At 43.7% G+C, this 20,220-nt stretch overlaps 1 protein-coding gene across 2 annotated transcripts in view; it reads left to right on the top strand.

Annotated features, from left to right (window-relative positions):
• Positions 1-20,220, top strand: part of LOC124619352 (excitatory amino acid transporter) — a 288,224-nt gene that overhangs the window by 36,683 nt on the left and 231,321 nt on the right. Inside the window, exon 1 of one of the 2 annotated variants that reach the window (XM_047145674.1) lies at positions 15,719-15,788. The exons of the other annotated variant lie outside the window; for it this stretch is intronic. Within the exon in view, the coding sequence (XP_047001630.1) occupies positions 15,734-15,788 (55 nt within the window). The 5' untranslated portion in view covers positions 15,719-15,733. Of the gene's footprint in view, positions 1-15,718; positions 15,789-20,220 lie in introns of those variants that run through there. 2 annotated transcript variants of the gene reach the window in all.

Here is a 20,220-nt window from a genome sequence, read left to right as displayed (position 1 = left end):
CGTGTCAGTTGTACGCTGGACGTTAGTGTATGAAACCTGCTTGATAGATTCCAACCTGCCTGTCTTCTGGTACAACAGACACCATGGATCCTTGAGACTGTGCGTCAGTACTTTATGCGCCGTTGCCACGCATGAGTCGAGACTGCCGGTCGTCGCTTTGAACAATTACTATGAAATACATTGTTGTTAAGCGGCGTCTGCTGTGAATGTGCATAACACAATAAATATACATTTCCGACCATTGGTTCCCTGCCTCAGTATAGTCGGTCGTGCTCCTACCATCACCTGTTTCAATTTGACCCAAAAGGTTTGAGACACCCTACATACAGCGGTTAAACAAAAATATGGAAACACCGCGAGAAATATATGGTTAAACATAAATGAAGATTTTTTTTGGGTTGTTCGGATCGCAAACACGAAAAAACGTCGAGAGGATCTTCAACCCTGAGTAAGATGATAAATGCGGAGGACAACTATCTTTCGTGGAAAGACAGTGTTCTGTTTATTTGCTGGGAATAAATGAACTCGAACGTTGCCACATTGTTGGCGGTCGTATGACAGTCACTTCCGTAAGCAAGGAAGTCAAAGTGTTCGGTGTTTCTAGATGCACCGTATCGAAGATTTATACGCGCACAGGGAGAGCAAAAACACCCGCTCTGCTAAGTTGGCTGGTTCAATTGGCTCTGAGCACTATGGGACTCAACTGCTGTGGTCATCAGTCCCCTAGAACTTAGAACTACTTAAACCTAACTAACCTAAGGACATCACACACATCCATGCCCGAGGCAGGATTCGAACCTGCGACCGTAGCAGTCGCACGGTTCCTGACTGCGCGCCTAGAACCGCGAGACCACCGCGGCCGGCGCTCTGCTAAGTTACAACGCGGCCAAAAGTGCGAGTTAAGTGATCGTGAAAGTCATTGAAAAGGATTATAAAAAAAATAGCAGGACGAAAGCTACAGGAGTCGGTGCAGAATGGAATGTCGCACTCACGGACCATGTCAGCACCAACACTAACCCAAAGGGAGCTCCATAAGCAGGAAATTGCAGGGCTAGCGGAATTTCAAAACGCCCTGCTATTCCAAACGACTTATCAGTTACGCAAATGCCCGTAACAGGAAACCTTGGTGTCGAAGCCTTAAAATCTCGTCTGTGGGACAGCGAAAGAAATTCGTGTGGTCGGATGAGTCTTGCTGCAGACTGTTTCAGACTTCTGGCCCATGTTTACATTCAAAGAGCGAAACATGGCAGGAGTTCGACGATAAATTTGGGCAGCCATATCGGGGTATTCCATGGTCCCCATGGTTACTTTGTGAGGGTAGCATTGCTGCCATCAATTACGTAACCATTGTGGGTGATCAGGTCCTTACCAAAGTACAGTGTTTGTTCCCCAATGCTGGGTAACAGTCAGTACCGTGTTGCCCTTCTTGATGTTCTGCAACATCTATGGGTCCTCGCTGGCATGTCAAGGGCGTGTTGAAGCCTGTCACTCTTCGACGGAGGTCCTTCTGAGGTAGCCAGGCATGAGAGGGGTTTCCTGCGACGTCGTACTGCAAGTTTCAACTGGTACCAAGGATTTCCTGCACGGTTAATATCACCAGATACCGCAGACCACTACATTTGGTTAATTCCTGCCGTTTGGAGGAAAATTTTCATGACGTTAGCGTGGTGAACTCTGCATTAACGCTTTGAATGACTAATCCATCGCCGAAACGATGACTATAGTGTTGGACAGTACGTTCGAGGATCCTTCCGGGATATTGAGCAACCATTAAATTACCTTTAACAATGACGGGTGTGCGACAACCGTGCATGGTACAGGCCGGATGCATAAGTAACGAGCTCCTTGCTGAACCCATGGGACTGCACGACGAAGGCGTTCGCCGACCGCGGTGGCCGAGCGGTTCTAGGCGCTTCAATCCGGAACGGCGCGACTGCTACGGGTCGCAGGTTCGAATCCTGCCTCGAGCATGGATGTGTGTGATGTCCTTAGGTTAGTTAGGTTTAAGTAGTTCTAAGTTCTAGGGGACTGATGACCTCAGATGTTAAGTCCCATAGTGCTCAGAGCTATTTGAACGAAGGCGTTCAGTGGTAGCAGGCCGCCTCCACACTTCTTTGCTCGTCATCAGGAGTCAGACAAATCCTGTGCTATGTGTGAAGAGAACCCTACGCTATTTACACACCTTTCATTCAACCTGTTCCTTTGGTCACTAGCACACGACGGTTCTTGAAGATTTGTAAACGACGCCTAGATACCAGACAGATGGAAACAGTTGAAGATCCTTGTGTACTGCCAATTTCCACACAACGCTCCCAAATGCCCCACAAAAGGGAGCGCGCAGTTCAGAATTATTGTTCTCCGGTTACCTTTGAACCATAATTCCCAGGTATCGGCCATCGACTTGTGTTGTTGAGCGTTGACGACGTCTAAAAGGCAGATCTTCAAAGTTGTGTGTATCTCACGGTAGCAAGTGCGTGTTTGAATGATATCGATACGGTGTAAGGCGATTCAGCGGACAGCTTTTCGTGCTAACAACTGTTCTTGCCGTCAGGTGCACTATGCTTGCACTGTCTAAGCTTGAAACGATTCTTTAAAGACATGTCGACAGAGCGAACGGTGTACACAGAACGAATTATCTCGCTCACTACTGGAGACACACTGTCTGTACTGAATCACACTGTGATTGGAGGTTTATTTTTACTTCCATTATATAGGTTGTTGCAGTATTGAGAGTATTAAGAATGACTACTGAGTATTGCGTTTCCGGTCAATAAAACACTAACTGTGCAAGTCACGGCGGTGGTGCGAAATATTTTTTGAGCAGTTTATATACCACTCAGCACTCTACAAGGTTCGGCGCCATCTGCTACGTGTTCACACCTGTCTAGCCTTCACCCCCTAGAATGCTATTAATGAATAGCAGCACAAAAAGTCGAACCACTAGACTGCCGTACAAATTTCCAGTCAAGATACGTGGTATGGCAACGAACACTCCCGCTGTCACACAAAATCGCTTCCCAGACTATAACTGCAGGTGTACGTGCAATGTGTCTGGCACGCAGACGGGTTGGTTGCAGGCCCTTATCTGGCCTCCTCCTAACCCACACACGGTCATTAATGGCACCGACGCAGAACCAGCTTTCATCAGAAAACACAGCAGATGTTCACAGTGCCCTCCAACAAGCTCTCGGTTGACCCCCACCGAAGTCGCAAATGGTGGTGGCTTGGGGTCAGTGGAATCCACGGTACAGGGCGTCTGGCTCAGAGCTGTCCTTGAAGTAACCGATTCGTAACACTTCGTTGTGTCACTGGTGCCAACTACTGCTCAGATTGCTGCTGCAGACGCAGTACGATGCACCAGACACATCTGCCGAACACGACGGTCTTTCCTCTCGGTAGCGCGACGTGGCCGTCAGGATATCGGTCACCTTGCGACCGTTCGTTATCCTGACCATCGTTGCCAGCAGTCATGAGCAGTGGCTACGTTCCTGCCGAGTGTTTTTGCAGTATCACAGAAGGAACATCCAGCTTCTCGTAGCCCTATTACACGTCGTTGTTCAAACTCAGTGAGCTGTTGACAGTGGGGTCTTTGTCACATTTGGCCTTCTTGACTAACATCAACTCACCACGACCAATCTCAAACGCAACTAACGCTCACAACCGTACATACATACATTAATCCTTGTTACACAGATCATGAATACGACACTTCGTAATGATGTGGAACGTGTCACTTTAACATAAGTTTTCTTTATACAAAAGAATTAAATTTTTTACAGTTACTTAATGTCTAAGAATTCATCTATTGAGTAGAAGGAGTTGTCATTCAGATATTCTTTTAATTTGCTTTTAAATGTTGATTGGCTATCTGCCAGATTTTTAATACTATTTAGCAAATGAGCAAAGATTTTTGTGGCAACATAATTCACCCCTTTCTGTGCCAAAGTGAGGCTTAATCCAGAATAGTGAATATCATCCTTTCTTATAGTGCTGTAGCTATGCAATTCGCTGTTATTTTTGAATTGTAATGGGTTATTAATGACAAATTTCGTAAGTGAGTATATGTATTGCGAAGGTACTGTGAATATCCCGAGTTCCTTAAATAAATGTCTGCAAGGTGATCTTGGGTGGGCTCCAGCTATTATTCTGATTACACGCTTTTGTGCAATGAATACTTTCTCTCCTAATGACGAATTGCCCCAAAATATGATGCCTTATGAAACCAGTGAACGAAAACAGCCATAGTAGGCTAATTTACTGATGTTTATCATCAAAATTTGCAATAACTCTAATAGCATAAATAGCTGAAACTAACCGTTTCAGCAGATCATCGATGTGTTTCTTCCAATAAAATTTGTCATCAATGCACACACCCAGAAATTCTTAGCAACAGACTTCCGTTAATAGTCTATATTTATCGATGGTGTTATGCCATTTACTGTACATAATTGTATAAACTGTGTTTTCTCAAAATTTAGTGAGAGTCCATTTGCAGAGAACCACTTAATAATGTTCTGAAAGATATTATTTGCAATTTCCTCAGCTAATTTTTGCTTCTTGGGTGTGACTACTATACTTGTATCATCAGCAAGAATACAGAGCGTATTTAAAGAAAACTTGATTTGCATCCTCATACTGGCGCTACTAGCGCCAGCCACATGCAGCTGGTGCGAAATCTGAATAAAGATATTTCAGCTGTAGGAACACACCTACCAATTTTCGTTCAGCTTCTTTTTGGTGCTGAGATTTTTTCCGTCAGTCTATTTCTTTCATTTAGAAGGAAAATTTAAGATGAAACACAGTGTTAGAAAAGGTAAATACGGAAATTTCAATGTTAAAATGAAACCACAATAGCCAGTTACAGTAAGGGAATTAAGCTTGTAATAAACTGTTAATTAGTAGAACGAAGAAGTGCACGTTTTGTATTATCGCGAAATATGGGGAGTGTGTCACAGAAATGATACAGGATTTGGGCTGGAAATCTTTAAACGAAAGGCGTATTTCGTTGCGACGGAATCTTCTCACGAAATTCCGATCACCAACTTTCTCCTCCGAATGCGAAAATATTTTGTTGACACCGACCTACATGGGAAGGAGCAATCACAACGATAAAATAAATCAGAGCTCGTACGGAAAGATATAGGTGTTCATTCTTTCCGCGCTCTATACGATATTGGAATAATAGAGAATTGTGAAGGTGGTTCGATGAACCCTCTGCCAGACACTTAAATGTGATTTGCAGAGTATCCATGTAGATGTCGAATCCAATAACTAAATTCTGCAATGTCAAGTACTCAAACAGCGTGATTCAGAGAAAAAAGTTAGGATGAATGGTCGAATAATAAGTTACGTGGTGGTGGTGGTGGTGGTGGTGGCGGCGGCGGCGGCGGCGGCGGCGGCGGCGGTGGCCGTAAGAAGGGGGAGGAGGAGGGGAATCTAAAGTGTAACAGGTGTGGGTGTTATCTGCTGGATGATGGTGCGTCCAGCTGAGTCAAAATCCGCTCGATACTAGCAGAATTCCTTTATTGCTTCCCAACAGTTCGTATTAACAGCTCATGTCTAGATCTGGTAGGCAGCGGGTGTGGGCGTCGAACCTACGGACCACAGCAGCGAGCGTTGCCGTGGAGCGAGACAGCCACGACCCGCGCAGCTGTGAAGACTGACAAGAGGCGTAGGCATCTTGAGCGAGAACCCCAGACGAGTGTCTGGCTGGGGACATCTGGCGCTGGAGGGTACCCCGTGCCTCGGTGGCTGGAAGGGCCTCAGTTCGATCTTCAGGCCACAAACGCTGCTGCAAGACCTCCAGGTGGTGGTCTTGTCAAGATGACGGTGGAGTGGTGGCAGCATCAAGGCGTACGCTAACACTACAGCGCGGACACTGACTTACTGATTGCCTGACTCGACTGGCCAGACGACCAGTACTCACACGCGTCAAAGCCGGTCTGTTGTAGTGTGACTGCCGCACGTATCACGTACGCAATGTGCCAGTTTGCCATGATTTCGTGACGTGCTGGTCACTGACCGACAGACAAGCAGTGGCACTTAGGTGGGTGCTGTGGCGAATTCCACACCAAAATATTGCGGCAAGTGGATATCTGTTGCAATGACCCCTTTCTGCATTCACCTCACACCGCACAGAAGAAAGATTTATGACTTTCTTGGAAAATCTCTATAAAAATCAACGTGGAATCCGCAGACAGACATCCTGCGAGACCCAGGTCTAACTGTTCCTCCACGAGATCCACAGTGCCATAGACAACGACGCTCGGGTTGATGCCGTGCTGCTTGACTTCAGGAGGGCATTTGACACCGTCCCGCACTGCGTTTATTGAAAAAAAAAAGTGTATCGAGTATCGGACTAGATTTGCTAATGGATTCACCACTTCCTTGCAGTTAGGTCTTAGGGGGTTTATTGAAAAAAAAAAATACGAGCGTAACGAGTATCGGACCAGATTTTCTACTGGATTCACGACTTCCTAGCTATTGGATCTCAACATGTCGCCCTTACCAGAACAAAATCAACAGATGTGAATGTAATCTCTGGAGTACCCCAAGGAAGTGTGGTAGGACAGTTACTGTTTACTATATATGTAAATGGTCTAGCAGAAAGCATCGGGTACTGTCTACGGCTGTACGGAGATGATGTGGTTGTCTATAACAAAGTAGCAACGCCAGAAGATGATAACGATTTGCAGAATGACCTCCAGAGAATTGGTGAATGGTGCAGGCACTGGCAGTTTACCCTGAATGTAAATAAATGTAACATATTGCGCATAGATAAAAAAAGAAATCAACTACTGTATTTCTACACTGTAGATGACAAACTAATGGAAACAGTATCTTCTGCCGTAAAATATCCAGGAGTAACTATCTGGAGCGAACTTGAGTGAACTGACGATGTAAAATAAATAGTGGGAAAATCAGATGCCAGACTCAGATTCATAGGAAGAATTTTAAGGAAATGTAACTCAACCACGAAAGAAGTGGCTTGTAAGACGCTTGTTCGATCCTTTCTTAAGTATGTTCATCTACATAGGATCCCTACCAGATAGGACTGATTAGGGAGGGAGGGAGGGAGGGAGGGAGAGAGAGAGAGAGAGAGAGAGAGAGAGAGAGAGAGAGAGAGAGAGAGAGATCGCTTAGTCGGCAGGAGAGCGTTGCGGAGTGCTCAAAAAACTCAATGGCAGGCGTTACAACAGAGGCGTTGCGCATCACGGAGAGATTTACTACTGAAATCTGGAGAGAGCACTTTCCTGAAAGAGCCGGAAAACGTATTACTTTCCCCTACGTACATCTCGCGTAATTAACAGGAGAAGAAAATTCGAGAAATTAGAGCCAATACAGAGGCTTACCGACACACACTCTTCCCACACGCTGTTCACGAGTGGAACGGGGTTGGAGGGCTCAGTTATTGGTACAATAAGTACCTTCCGCCACATACCATTAGGTGCTTGTGGAGTATGATATAGATTATAAGGAGGAGACAAAGGTTCCTAACATGGTATGATAATCATCACTTCCTTATGCGAAAGAATTTGGAGAAAGGAAATTCAGCGATAAAGAAAGAAAAGGAGAATAGAAGCAGCAGCGATGAGGTCTTTAACAAAGGCGTTAAGTATGACTTTGAAATCAAATTAGAAGTGTTGACATACGGAAATGAGTTGGAGTTAAAAGTAGTCTAGTGGAATATACGAAACAACAGGACGATGAGACTTGGGACTACTCAGGAGCCACTGGAAAGAGCAATTATTCCCTTCACATCGACATGGAATTGGACTCCGCCCAATATTTTAGTCGGTATGAAGAAGAAAAATGTCATCAGTTTAAACATCAAAGTAATCTATACGAGACTGCATAAAAGTGTTATATTAATTCAGTGACTTTACATAGGACAAGAGCTACCTACAGTTTTCTGATAAATATTCGTTACAATCTGCTTTGTAGCAGAATAATAATCTCGGTTTCTACAATATTCTCTGAATAGTAACATCAAATCAAAGTGGGTTTTTCTGTGTTTTATCATCTTTGTTGGTACGGATTTATTTAGATTACAATTTATGAGGAATCTGAACTCTGAGCACATCTTTCCAGTTGTTACAAATGACTAAAAAATTGTTTCCTCTGTTAGTTAGGTTATTAGTCAGTAAACATTAATACTTTCTCCTTGTCTTCATGATCTTTTTGCATTTGATGTCTGTTGTCCATATCTCCTTGTAAAAAACTAAAAACTGCTTTAAAACCTGTAAATGAAGGAATTTTTTAGATAAGCAGAGAATATCAGAAGAGCTTGATCCGTGACCTATATAAAACAACTTAGTCTTCTGTAATTTTGTGGTTAAAGATGAGCGATTCGGACTTTAGATACATACCTCACGTATCTAGCTAAATTAAAATTTTACAAAAAATTGTTCAAATGGCTCTGAACACTATGGGACTTAACTGCTGAGATCATCAGTCCCCTAGAACTTAGAACTACTTCATCCTAACTAACCTAAGGACATCACACACATCCATGTCCGAGGCAGGATTCGAACCTGCGACCGTAGCGGTCGCGCGCTTCCAGACTGTAGCGCCTAGAACCGCTCGGCTACTCCAGTCGGCACAAAATTTTACAGATCGTTAGAGTTCAAAATCAGGAAGCAATCCATGATTTTCTTTTGGAAACCGAGGACATTGTTATATTGCCAAATACAGCTCGTTCAAGTCAGAAAGACAGATAACTCTGCGACTGACAGGTTTAACCAGCCAATCTCAATCGCTAAACAGGCGTGACAAGAACGTTTTTTGCTTATATTAGTGAGTGATTCCTGATAATCAAACAGTGGTTTATTGAATCTGATGGGAAGTATTCTGGCTCTGCATGATATCGGTTAGGATATGTAAGATGGAAAAGGCGCCTAACATTAGGCGAGTGGCTTCGTTCCTCAGCGATTTGATTTTGCGGAAGTTTGAGTGCGGATGAGTACAGCTGTACTGTGTGGTCAGTTTTTAACTAAACGTCAAAAATTTAAGGAATGTAAAGAACATTTGCGTGCAATACGTTGCAACCATCGTTCACAAAGATATGTTTCCACGTGGCAGAAAAGTATCAGAACTGAACAGTTTTAGCTTTACCAGCATTATTGTTAATCTGCGCTTCTTGGGCGAGCGCCACAATCGACAAAATGAACTTTATTCCGATTACGCATGAATTTTGAATCAGTAATCTTCCCTAATTCGATCATAGAATGTAGATGGATAATAATGAGAGTACAGAGGCTTGGCTTCTCCAAACCTTAACTCTATCTGACAGTCCTATAAAAAGCAGTAACTAAATCTTAATAAGAAGAAAAATATTACAGTTTTCCAAGCATACTTGGTTCCAGTTTACATAAATTGAAAGTTTATCATTCCGTAGAAGAAAATTCACTTAACGTCTTTTGGCTCTTCGGATTTTAATGGCATTACATCGGAAAGATCAGGTTATTTGTAGGTGGAAGCGGCTCTGATACTGCGTCAGGAGTACTTCGTAAGACTGTTTGTTCATACCGCCGATAAGGTAAGCGTAGTTTTACCAGCTGACACGACGCAGAAAATGTTACTTCAGTAGTAGCAGTGAAAAATCTTGTGGAAACAGATGTTGGCGTTTCTGGACGTTACCGAATTTAAGCTACATTGCTATATGGCCGATATGTCTTTCTGAAGACCGATAGAAACATTCGACTATTAATTAAGTTCACCAACGACAATTATTCTTGCCCATATTACAATTTGCAATGGAAGTGATTTTGTTGATTTTGTAACCCCCCCCCCCCCCTCTCTCTCTCTCTCTCTCTCTCTCTCTCTCTCTCTCTCTCTCTCTCTCTCTCTCTCTCTCTCTCTTTCCCCCTCCCCCTCCTCGCGAGTATAATCCCTCTCTGCAATATACGTTCAATTTGTTGAAAGTTTTTCTACATTCTGCTTCGTGTTTCAATGGACTCTCAGATACTAGCTTTATGTGAGAGGAACTGCTTCATAAGAAAGGAGTCTAGCAGTGGCTATGTTATGTTGTTAACTATCATGTTAATATTCTCACTCTTTTCATTTGTTACCAGATCAGTTTTAATAATTAGTTTCTCTGATAACTAGTATTCGTTTGGGGAACTCTGAGTTCCTCGTAACATAAAAAAAGATGTGCATTCTGCAGGAACACTGCCACGCGAGTGACCGTTTGTAGTATGATGCTCGCATGATCCAGCCAGAACGACTTTACTAGCCTGCAAAATGTTGCACCGGCCCAGAAATTTACAGAAATGAATATCACAGAACTGCGAAGTATCTTCGTCCTGCTTTCGACTAGAGACAATACTATCGAGACCAGACGACTACGATTACCCTTCCGAATGTCACTGTCATAATGAGTCTACGTATCTTCACCAAACGACTAGTACCCAGGAATAATCGAATGTATCTCACATCCCATGTGACAGACGTAGTTGACGAAGCGAGGCACGATCTGTGGCTGATGGCTACCGGTTCTTATGACTGCGCCCGGTATGATAAACGATTACACACAGTGTGCACGTTCGAATCGTCCCCCTATCGCGATGCTGTTTTTGTAAGAGCGACCATCACCCATCTATCGTTAGTTGGCACCTGCCAACCTTTTCTAGCTACCCGGACCTCCTCAAATTGTGATATCACTAACTGACATGTAGTCGCAAGGCCTGCTGGTTCTCTCTCATAAGTGGAAGGAAATGCCTCAATTTTTTTCGTAATAACTTTGAGGCTATCGTTTGGACGATTTGACAGACATGAAACTTATCCCTTGAAAGAGCTTCACTCCTGAAAGCCACCTTTGGGTAACTGCTGGGGGGCCAGAGTGGGGTTTCCAACAGACCAAGCCGGCAACACAGATAGCTGGCAAGCTCCTCGAGTCGTTTGTGACACCACGATGCTGCACTGTCACTCCACGACTGACGCAATTCCTTGTCGCCATATGACACCGGTCAACAGCTGCCAACGTAGTTTCCAGCTACTCACCGACTGCAGTCTAGTCTTTCATCCACGTACCGCAACGTTCACAATCCTTACTCACATCTGAAAGCTACTAGTTGCTGTTTGCCTCCATGCAGAAGCACGTAATAAACCAAACTGTGCGCGATGCACAAACTAAACCCTGCAGCTGCTGGACATGCAGTCCGTAGGCTTTGGTGGCATTTCCCGCTGAGCAACTGAACGCCGCTCGCTGCTCCCTTAACTAACACGTAAACGGAGTCCCTGACCACCGGAAAATGCTGCTACCGCCTCGTTAGCATTGCTCTCAGCTGTTGACACGATTACGTGTACTGCACACACGCTCAGTGATTACTGAACAGGATATCCGTACCTATATCGTTCGTTGTATTTCCCGTTTTCTTTAAATATTTGCATGCAATGAAAGAATAAGAGAAAGAAAACGCTGCCTTAATTCACTCTCTTACCATGGCATCTGTAAGTGCAGAAGAACAAATATCACAGCACCATACCTTATTTGTGTCTCATGCTGTGAGCCAAAACTACACTGAAGAGACAAAACTGGTACACCTACCTAACATCATGTAGGGCCCCCGCGAGCACGCGGAAGTGCCGCAACACAACGTGGCATTGACTCGACTAATGTCTGAAGTAGTGCTGGAGGGAACTGAAACCATGAATCCTGCAGGGCTGTCAATGAATTCGTAAGAGTACAAGGGGTGGAGATCGATTCTGAACAGCATGTTGCAAGCCATCACAGATATGCTCAATAATGTTCCTGTCTGGTGAGTTTGGTGGCCAGCGGGAGTGTTTAAACTCAGAAGAGTGTTCATGGAGCCGCTCCGTAGCAATTCTGGACGTGTGACGTGACGCATTGTCCTGCTGGAATTGCCCAAGTCCGTCGGAATGCACGATGGACAATAATGGATGCTTGTGATCAGACAGGATGCTTACGAACGTGTCACGGGTCCCATATCACTCCAACTGCACACGCCCCACACCTTTACAGAGCGTCCATCAGCTTGAACAGTCACCTGCTGATTTTCAGGATCCATGGATTCATGAGGTTGTCCCCGTACCCGTGCACGTCCATCCACTCGATACAATTTGAAACGAGACTCGTCCGACCACGCAACATGTTTCCAGTTATTAACAGTCCAAAGTCGGTGTTAACGGGCCCAGGCGAGACGTAAAGCTTTGTGTCGTGCAGTCATCAAGCGTACACGAGTGGGCCTTCGGCTCCGAAAACCCATATCGATAATCTTTGGTTTAATGGTTCGCACGATGACACTGTCTGATGGCCGAGCATTCAAATCTGCAGCAATTTGCTGAATGATTGTACATGTCACGTTGAACGATTCTCTTCAGTCGTCGTTGGTCCCGTTTTTGCAAAATCTTTCTCCGACCGCAGCGGTGTCGGAGATATGATTTTTTTTTTTACCGGATTCCTGATATGCACGGTACATTCGTGAATTGGTCGTACAGGAAAATCCCCACTTCACCGCTACCTCGGAGATGCTGTGTGCCATCCCTCGTGCGCCGGCTATAACGCCACCTTCAAGGTCACTTAAATCTTTATAACTTGCCGTTGTAGCAGCAGTAACCGATCTAACAACTGCGCCGGACACTTGCCTTACATAGGCAGTGCCGATCGCAGCGCCGTATTCTGCCTCTGTATTTGAATACACATGCCTATAACAGTTACTTTGACGCTTCAGTGTATGTGCTCTTTTAACAGATAACTGAATAATGGACAGAAAATGCAAATAAATCGAAAAATACTGTAACAATTTTTAAAAATCAAACATTTACAGTTGTGGAGGCAATAATACGTTACTGTGCAGGGCCGAAACCACCACGTGTAACTGCTATACAGAATGAAAGGAGTGTTTACCGTCAGCAAACCTTTCAACTTAGGTTCGAAAATCCAATGTTTAACCATTTTTTTTTTTTTTTTTTCGTTCTGCTGCATAGCTACTGAAGGCAAAACACTTGGAAGTGCAATCCGACTCAAATCTTTTTCCGTCTAGTGTTTACAGAATGAATGAGAAAATTCTACATCTACATCTACATCTATACTCCGCGAGCCACCTTACGGTGTGTGGCGGAGGGTACTTATTGTACCACTATCTGATCCCCCCTTCCCTGTTCCATTCACGAATTGTGCGTGGTAAGAACGACTGCTTGTAAGTCTCCGTATTTGCTCTAATTTCTCGGATCTTTTCGTTGTGATCATTACGCGAGATATATGTGGGCGGTAGTAATATGTTGCCCATCTCTTCCCGGAATGTGCTCTCTCGTAATTTCGATAATAAACCTCTCCGTATTGCGTAACGCCTTTCTTGAAGTGTCCGCCACTGGAGCTTGTTCAGCATCTCCGTAACGCTCTCGCGCTGACTAAATGTCTCCTTTTGAATGAGTGTATTATTAACCGCTAATCCGATGAGGGAGTACATAACAGAAATGGCAGAGTCAGAAATCAGAAATTCCGGAACAACGATCAGCTAGGAATACTCTTGCTTAAGCTGCAGGTTGTTGTGACCACCTTCTACTGTGGTGAGAATATTGTTTATAAGTGCACAGAACTCCCCCCCCCCCCAACATAATAATATGTAACACAGCGAATGTATCTGTAACATGAACAAGCTTTCACTTTCACCGTCAGAGGTAATAAATATTATGTTTGTTGTAGACGTTACAGCATTTAGATTCTGCACAAGACTCGGAATGTGATATTTCTATGAGTTTTTCATGTGTGTTAAGTCTTCAGAACTTAAAAACTCAGACTTCATTATTCGACTACTTTGCGACAGTAAAATTACAATTAAATTCACAATTAAGTGCCTGCTTGAGGATTCATCGAAGAACCTTCAGGTTTTTTCTCTAGCGCTGCACTCTCGTACAGCGCATGGAAAAAACGAACACTTAAACCTTTCAACGAGAGCTCTTACTTCTCTCATTTTATTACGATCTTCATTTCACCCTACATACGTGGGCGCCAACAAAGTGTTTTAGCATTCGGAAGAGAGCGTTGGCGACTGAAAAGATCCGGCCGCAACGAAAAAGCCTTAGTTTTAAAGATTGCCACCCCAACTCGCTATCGTATCCGTGACACACTTCACCGTAATTCGCTATAGTACAAAACGAGCTGCCCTTCTTTGAAGTATATCCATGTCCTCCGTCAGTCCTATCTTGTACGGATATCATACCACTCAGCAATACTCCAGAAGAGTAAGAACAAGCGTAGTGTAGGTACTCTCTTCAGTTGACCTGTTGCGTCTGCCAAGTGTTCTTCCAATGAAACGCAATATTTTGTTCGCTTTCCGCACAACATTATCTACGTGATCGTTCTAATTTAAGTTATTCGCAATTACAATCCCTAAGTATTTAGCTGAATTGACAGCTCTAATTTGTGTGATTCGTCGTGTAATCGACATTTAACGGATTCCTTTACTACTCATCAAGATGACCTCATACTTCTGATTATTTAGAGTCAACTGCCACTTCTTACGCCATTCAGATATCTTATCTAAATCATTTTACAATTGGTTTTCTTCTTCTGATGTCTTTACAAGACGGCAAATGACATCTGCAAACAATCTAAGAGGGCTGCCCAAATTGTCTCCTTTGGGAATGCCATACATAACTTCCGTTTTGCTCTGACTTGCCGTCACTTACTAAGAACTGTCACCTTTCCGGAGGGAAAATGCGGATCCAGTCGCACAACTAAGACAATAGACATTAGAAGTCACTCGTGATGAACGGTTTCAAAAGTCTTCTGGATATCTAGAAATATGGAAACAATCTGAGATCCCATGTCGATAGCACTCATTACTTCATATGAGCAAAAACTAGTTAAGTTTTACAAGAATATTTTCTCAACCGATGCTATTTGTCAGTGGTAAATCATGGCCGGCCGGGGTGGCCGAGCGGTTCTAGGCGCTACAGTCTGGAACCGCGCGACCGGTACGGTCGCAGGTTCGAATCCTGCCTCGGGCATGGATGTGTGTGATGTCCTTAGGTTAGTTAGGTTTAAGAACTTCTAAGTTCTAGGGGACTGATGACCTCAGCAGTTAAGTCCCATAGTGCTCAGAGCCATTTGAGCCATTTTTGTGGTAAATCATGGTGCTCAGATATAGTTTACGTTCCGAATCCCTACTGCAAATCGATGTCAGTGATGTGGGTCTGTAATTCAGCGGATTGTTCCTATTTCGAAATTTCCCAGCAGATTAAAACCGTGTGTCACAGCAGGGACCTTCGCCTTTGGCGGGCGGGTGCTCTGTCAACTGAGCTACGCAAGCACGACTCACAACCCATCCTCATAGCTATACTTCCACCGGTAGCTCATTTCCTATCTTCCAAACTTCACTGATGATCTCCTGCGGAATTTGCAGGACTAGCACTCCTGGAAGAAAGAATATGGCGGAGACATGGCTTAGACGCAGCCTGTGGTGTGTTTCCTGAATGCAACTTCTGAAAAATGAATACGATTTGTTGTAACAAGCACAATCTAAGAGACTTGTTCATGTTGGATGAAATTGCCTTTAATCCTCAGACTAAGCCACGGCTATCACAATGCGTAATTTTTTGCATGTGTTATATTAGCAGCCAAGCTGAAATCACAATTAATGGGAAAACTACTAAACAGGTTACAATTTCTGGTTTTTTGCAGTTTACCCCTCAAGGACGATACACACATTAGCTGAACAAAAGTACTGGGACGCGCTAACCGAGAAGCCATACTGAATGGAGTCGTGCTATGAAGCCAGCCTTGGGCCCACACACGGGTGCATTCAGCCAGACAAATTCTCGCAGTGAGTAGAGAGGAAACGCGTCTAAGAAGAAACCTCGGACAACTGTTCATGTTTGCCACAGTTCTCAACTTTTCAACCTCACTCTTCGATTGGCTTTTAGTGTACAAAGCAGAGAAGGTTTTGAACTGAATAACAGTCATCCGCAACCAAAGGAGCAAGCGACAGAAAATATATGCAGAATGTCGGATCTTCCATTACCATAAGCTGGAATTTTCGTCAATGGAGAAAATGGCTTCTTGACCATTGTTTCAGCAAAGGTAGAAGGATATTCTTTGTTTTATAAAAGCAACGTCGTTCAGTAAACGATTTTTAACAGAAAGAAAAATTTCGAAACATATCTTCACTGAGCTAAATTTTAGTCTGCTTACAGTGTGGCGAAAAAGAAATTAGTTTCAAACGCTGTATAATTTGTCGTTTGCTGCACAGATAGCGTTCTTATTCGATCAACATTTATTGCCAACAAGTATTCATTTATATTACACAACGGAAAAACTCGTATGGGACTAAATTTGGGTGCAGGGCATATGGGGGAAAATGATTCGAAGCCCACTCAGAGCACTTTCGCTATCTTAATGTCTGAAATTTCTACAAGCAAGAGATAAAATCCAGAGCTGAACGGGCCAGGGAACCAGCAACTTGAGAAAATTCTTAGATCGGATCTCAGTTGGCAACTCAGGATCGGAATGACTTGGTGCTCCAGTGAACCGTCCTTCATGGGTGTGCAAGTTGGAACTTAGACCCACGTATTAAAAAAGAATTGAATATCTATGAAATGAATTTGTATTATATCTTGCGAATACCATGACATCGAAAACATAAAATGTCATGGTCTTTAAGAAAGCAAAAGGAACTGCTGTTTATTGTTTAAACAAAGAAAGTTACAATGTTGGCACATTATATGATTTGGAGATATAAAGTATAACAACCAAACAACCAATTTTGGAAGGAAAGATAAGTGACAAGAGGTCCTCTGAAAGTCAGAGAAACCCGTGGCTGAAGGACATTCGAAGAAGGCACAACTGTACATCAGAACGAACTGTAGAAACAGTCATCCATCACTTTCCGCGCAGACAAAATTGTTTTCGCTTTGTAAATATACTTGCTCCTCACCATCACACAGTGATTGTGTATGTGGGTAGTGGGATTGGATCCACCAGACGTATAGTCGTACTACAACGCCAGAAGTCTCTCAGAATTCCTTCCCTCATTATCTCTGGCCTGAAGTCAGCATACACAGAACCCACGTAAAATACATTTTATTCATGTGGAGAAATTTCGGGATATTATATGCCTATCTACACGCAGTGTGTGTCATGTCAACTACACAGGTAAATTCTCGTTGAAGAAACAATTGGAAAATTTCGAAATGAGTGTATTAGCATAATTATTCATTGTTCACAAGGCTGGTATCGACTAATTAGAGTTCTTGAACTGTGTGAGAGTTCAACAATGTGGAGGTGGTGTTGTGGTGAGAGACTCGCATTCGGCGGTTCAAATCCCTATGCGACCATCTTGATTCAGTTTTCCCATGGTTTCCCTAAACCGATGATGTTAAATGCCAGGATAATTCCTTTCAAATGAAGACTTTCCCCATCATCCTGATTCGCAGCTTTCGTTAAGTCTCTTATCTCGTCATTCTCCAGAAATTTTATTATTCCTTCTTTCTTCGAATTCTGAGAAATAGCTGCGCAATAGTCAAGAACAGTTTTTGATGAAAACTGGCTTTTATTCGTCTCGCTAATGCATCACACCAGAAATGCACCAGTAGGAGTCAGGTCCGGAAATATTTCTGACGTGTTCAATAAACTGAAAGCATCACCTATTAGAGAAATTCGTTCTCAAAAATGGCCCAGTGTGGGCAGTATTATAGTATGAGCTGACCAGCTGCACCCCTGAAGGGTGTTAACACATGTTCCAGCAGATCCTCACATCCGTACCTAATGGCGAAAAAAAAAGTACTCGTCCTACCGCCAACGAAGATGTAAACCCCATGAGCCGATAAAAGCTGCTGTCCCTCTTCCATCTCGGTCCCTCCTCCCCTCAACCCGTCTCGCCCAACACAACCATGCTAAAACATAACACCATCAAGTTGAACTGTGTTTACGATGTTTTTGTATTTGAATTTGTCTCAGAATTACTTGGAGGTGACTGAAGGCTGAAACTCGTCCTGCATATTCAAGCACGATTCATCTCTGAAGAGCAAATTCCTCCTTTCATTCATGGACCAGTCTAGGTTTTGCTGACTCAGCAATAAACATCAAGGCATTACAAACAACTGAACTGAGCCTCCGATGCAAAGATTATCGGGAAACGGACCCCTGAGGCAGTATAATCAGTGAAGAAAATGTGTTGGGAAGTTCATTGTATTTTGTCGTGCAATTAATGACAAATATTGGCGCTGGGGTGAAAACTCTGGGTCGACTCTGTAGTGGCCTATGATGCATACTCTATGTATCTCGAGACAGTCGTCAGTGTCTTGAAATGACACATGTATGCGTTCCTTAAGTAAAGGTTCGTCCTACCAACATTGGCCAATGTCACCAGGAGGGAAACGCCTTAGGTGGCAAAGAAAAGTGAACTGTATCCAAACCTATTCATACACACGACCATTAAAATGTAAAGCAACAGGAACCACACCAATCAGCTGCATTAATGACGCAGTATGAGGAATCTTCGAAAAGTGCTGATATAATTCACTGCAGTAAATAAAGAGTTATACTTTCTAGTAAATGTAATGATAATTTTGGATATAAGGTGTACAGAAAAACCGTGTTCACAAGCAGGTAACTGCGTGCTTTGAATCATCATCCAATATGGAAGTGATAAGTACTTAACACACTACAAAGGCTTCCGTATCAGCAACAAGGGGCAGGCATGAAGGCAACAGAACCGTCTGAAGGACCATTTAAGCCAGTAATGACACGTAGGGGCAACAGAACCGTGTATCATATCTGCATACGTATAGAATTGAGGTCCCTACCAATACGAGGATACGTATGTTGGTGAGACGTCGGGAATAATACAAAAAAGAATAACAGAACACTAGAGATACTATCGCCTACGACAGTTTACAATGCCTACAGTCAAGTACCATCAAATATTAGGGGAAAATGTCAACTTTAGTGTGGTAATCAAAGTCTATAAGGCACGGCGGACAAATTATGTATACATCTGCAGACGTCAGACAGCCGACCAGCAGCGAAGTAACATTTGTAGACAAATGTATGTTTTCAGCACAAATTGTCACCTATTTTCTTGCTCTGAGTTATAATGGGAAGAAAAATGAATTCAGCACAGGTGGGGTTATCAGATTAAACACAGCAAAAAGGAATATTGGAAGCACTACGCCTCCTTCAGAACGTATGCCTCTCTATCCCAAATGTGTGCCAAGCGCCGTAGTCTACTTGGCCACCAAAGATCAACAGCTGTCCCAGGTCCTCTCCTTTATGGTGATACATCTACCAGCCATTTGGTTCTTACCGAACATCTCTAGACCCACTTTGCGACTCTATTATCACCCTTTTCTTACCCATCTATCTTCTTCACACACAAAACACCAGCCGAAGATGTCGCTCTCGTATCCTTTACCCCCTGTCACGCCAAACTATATTATGAACCTCTCATTGACTTGGAAATACGCTGGTGTCCTAAATTAAAGCAACAGATCGCTATTTCCCCGTCCTGTGTGTAATCCACGATATAATTATACTGTCAACCAGATATCAATACGATCGTGTTCTGCACGGAAGGTGGTATTGCGGTCAACGGATAACGTGACGTCAGGGCACCTCCGAAACGAGGTTGTATTTGCCAGGTAGTCCCACATCCACGATGTCTGTGTACACAGTCACAGACGGTGCAATATTGCACAGAGAAGATGTCTACCAATCTCTCTGCAGTGGAAGGTCATAGAAAGAAAGGAAGCAAGACAGTCGCAAACTGATGTGTCACGATGGCTTAATGTGAATCGTTGTGTTGGTTCTCGAACGTGGTGACAGTTTATAGACCAGGGCAGGGATGACGACGTGTGACTTCAGAAGAGAGGACCATTACTTGGCTGTAGCGGCACGACATTGCCGCCTTAGTACTGTACAGCAACTAGCATGTGAGCTCGCAGCATTGTGGACGTGTTGTATAGAGGCAAACGATGTGCAGAAGGCTTTTTGTCGGAGACAGCTGTGTGTCTCTTTCTGACGCGTCTTCAGAGAAGGGAAAGTCTAGAGTGGAGTCATCAACGTGCCAGCTGGACTCTCGAACAGTGGGCCAATGTTGTTTCCACAGGTAAGTCCCGATTTAGTCTGCACAGTGGACCTCGATAGATTCGAATCTGGAAGGAACCTGGAACACGATTTCGGAACCCGAACATTGTGGATAGAGATAGAGATCGAGGTGGTCCCTAATGGTGTGAGCAGGGATTCTGTTTATCACACGA

The sequence above is a fragment of the Schistocerca americana genome, chromosome 6 (genome assembly GCF_021461395.2).
Source record: "Schistocerca americana isolate TAMUIC-IGC-003095 chromosome 6, iqSchAmer2.1, whole genome shotgun sequence".
Lineage (NCBI taxonomy): Eukaryota > Metazoa > Arthropoda > Insecta > Orthoptera > Acrididae > Schistocerca > Schistocerca americana.
The sequence above is the reverse complement of the archived record's forward strand: the minus strand, read 5'-3'. Positions and strand labels throughout refer to the sequence as shown.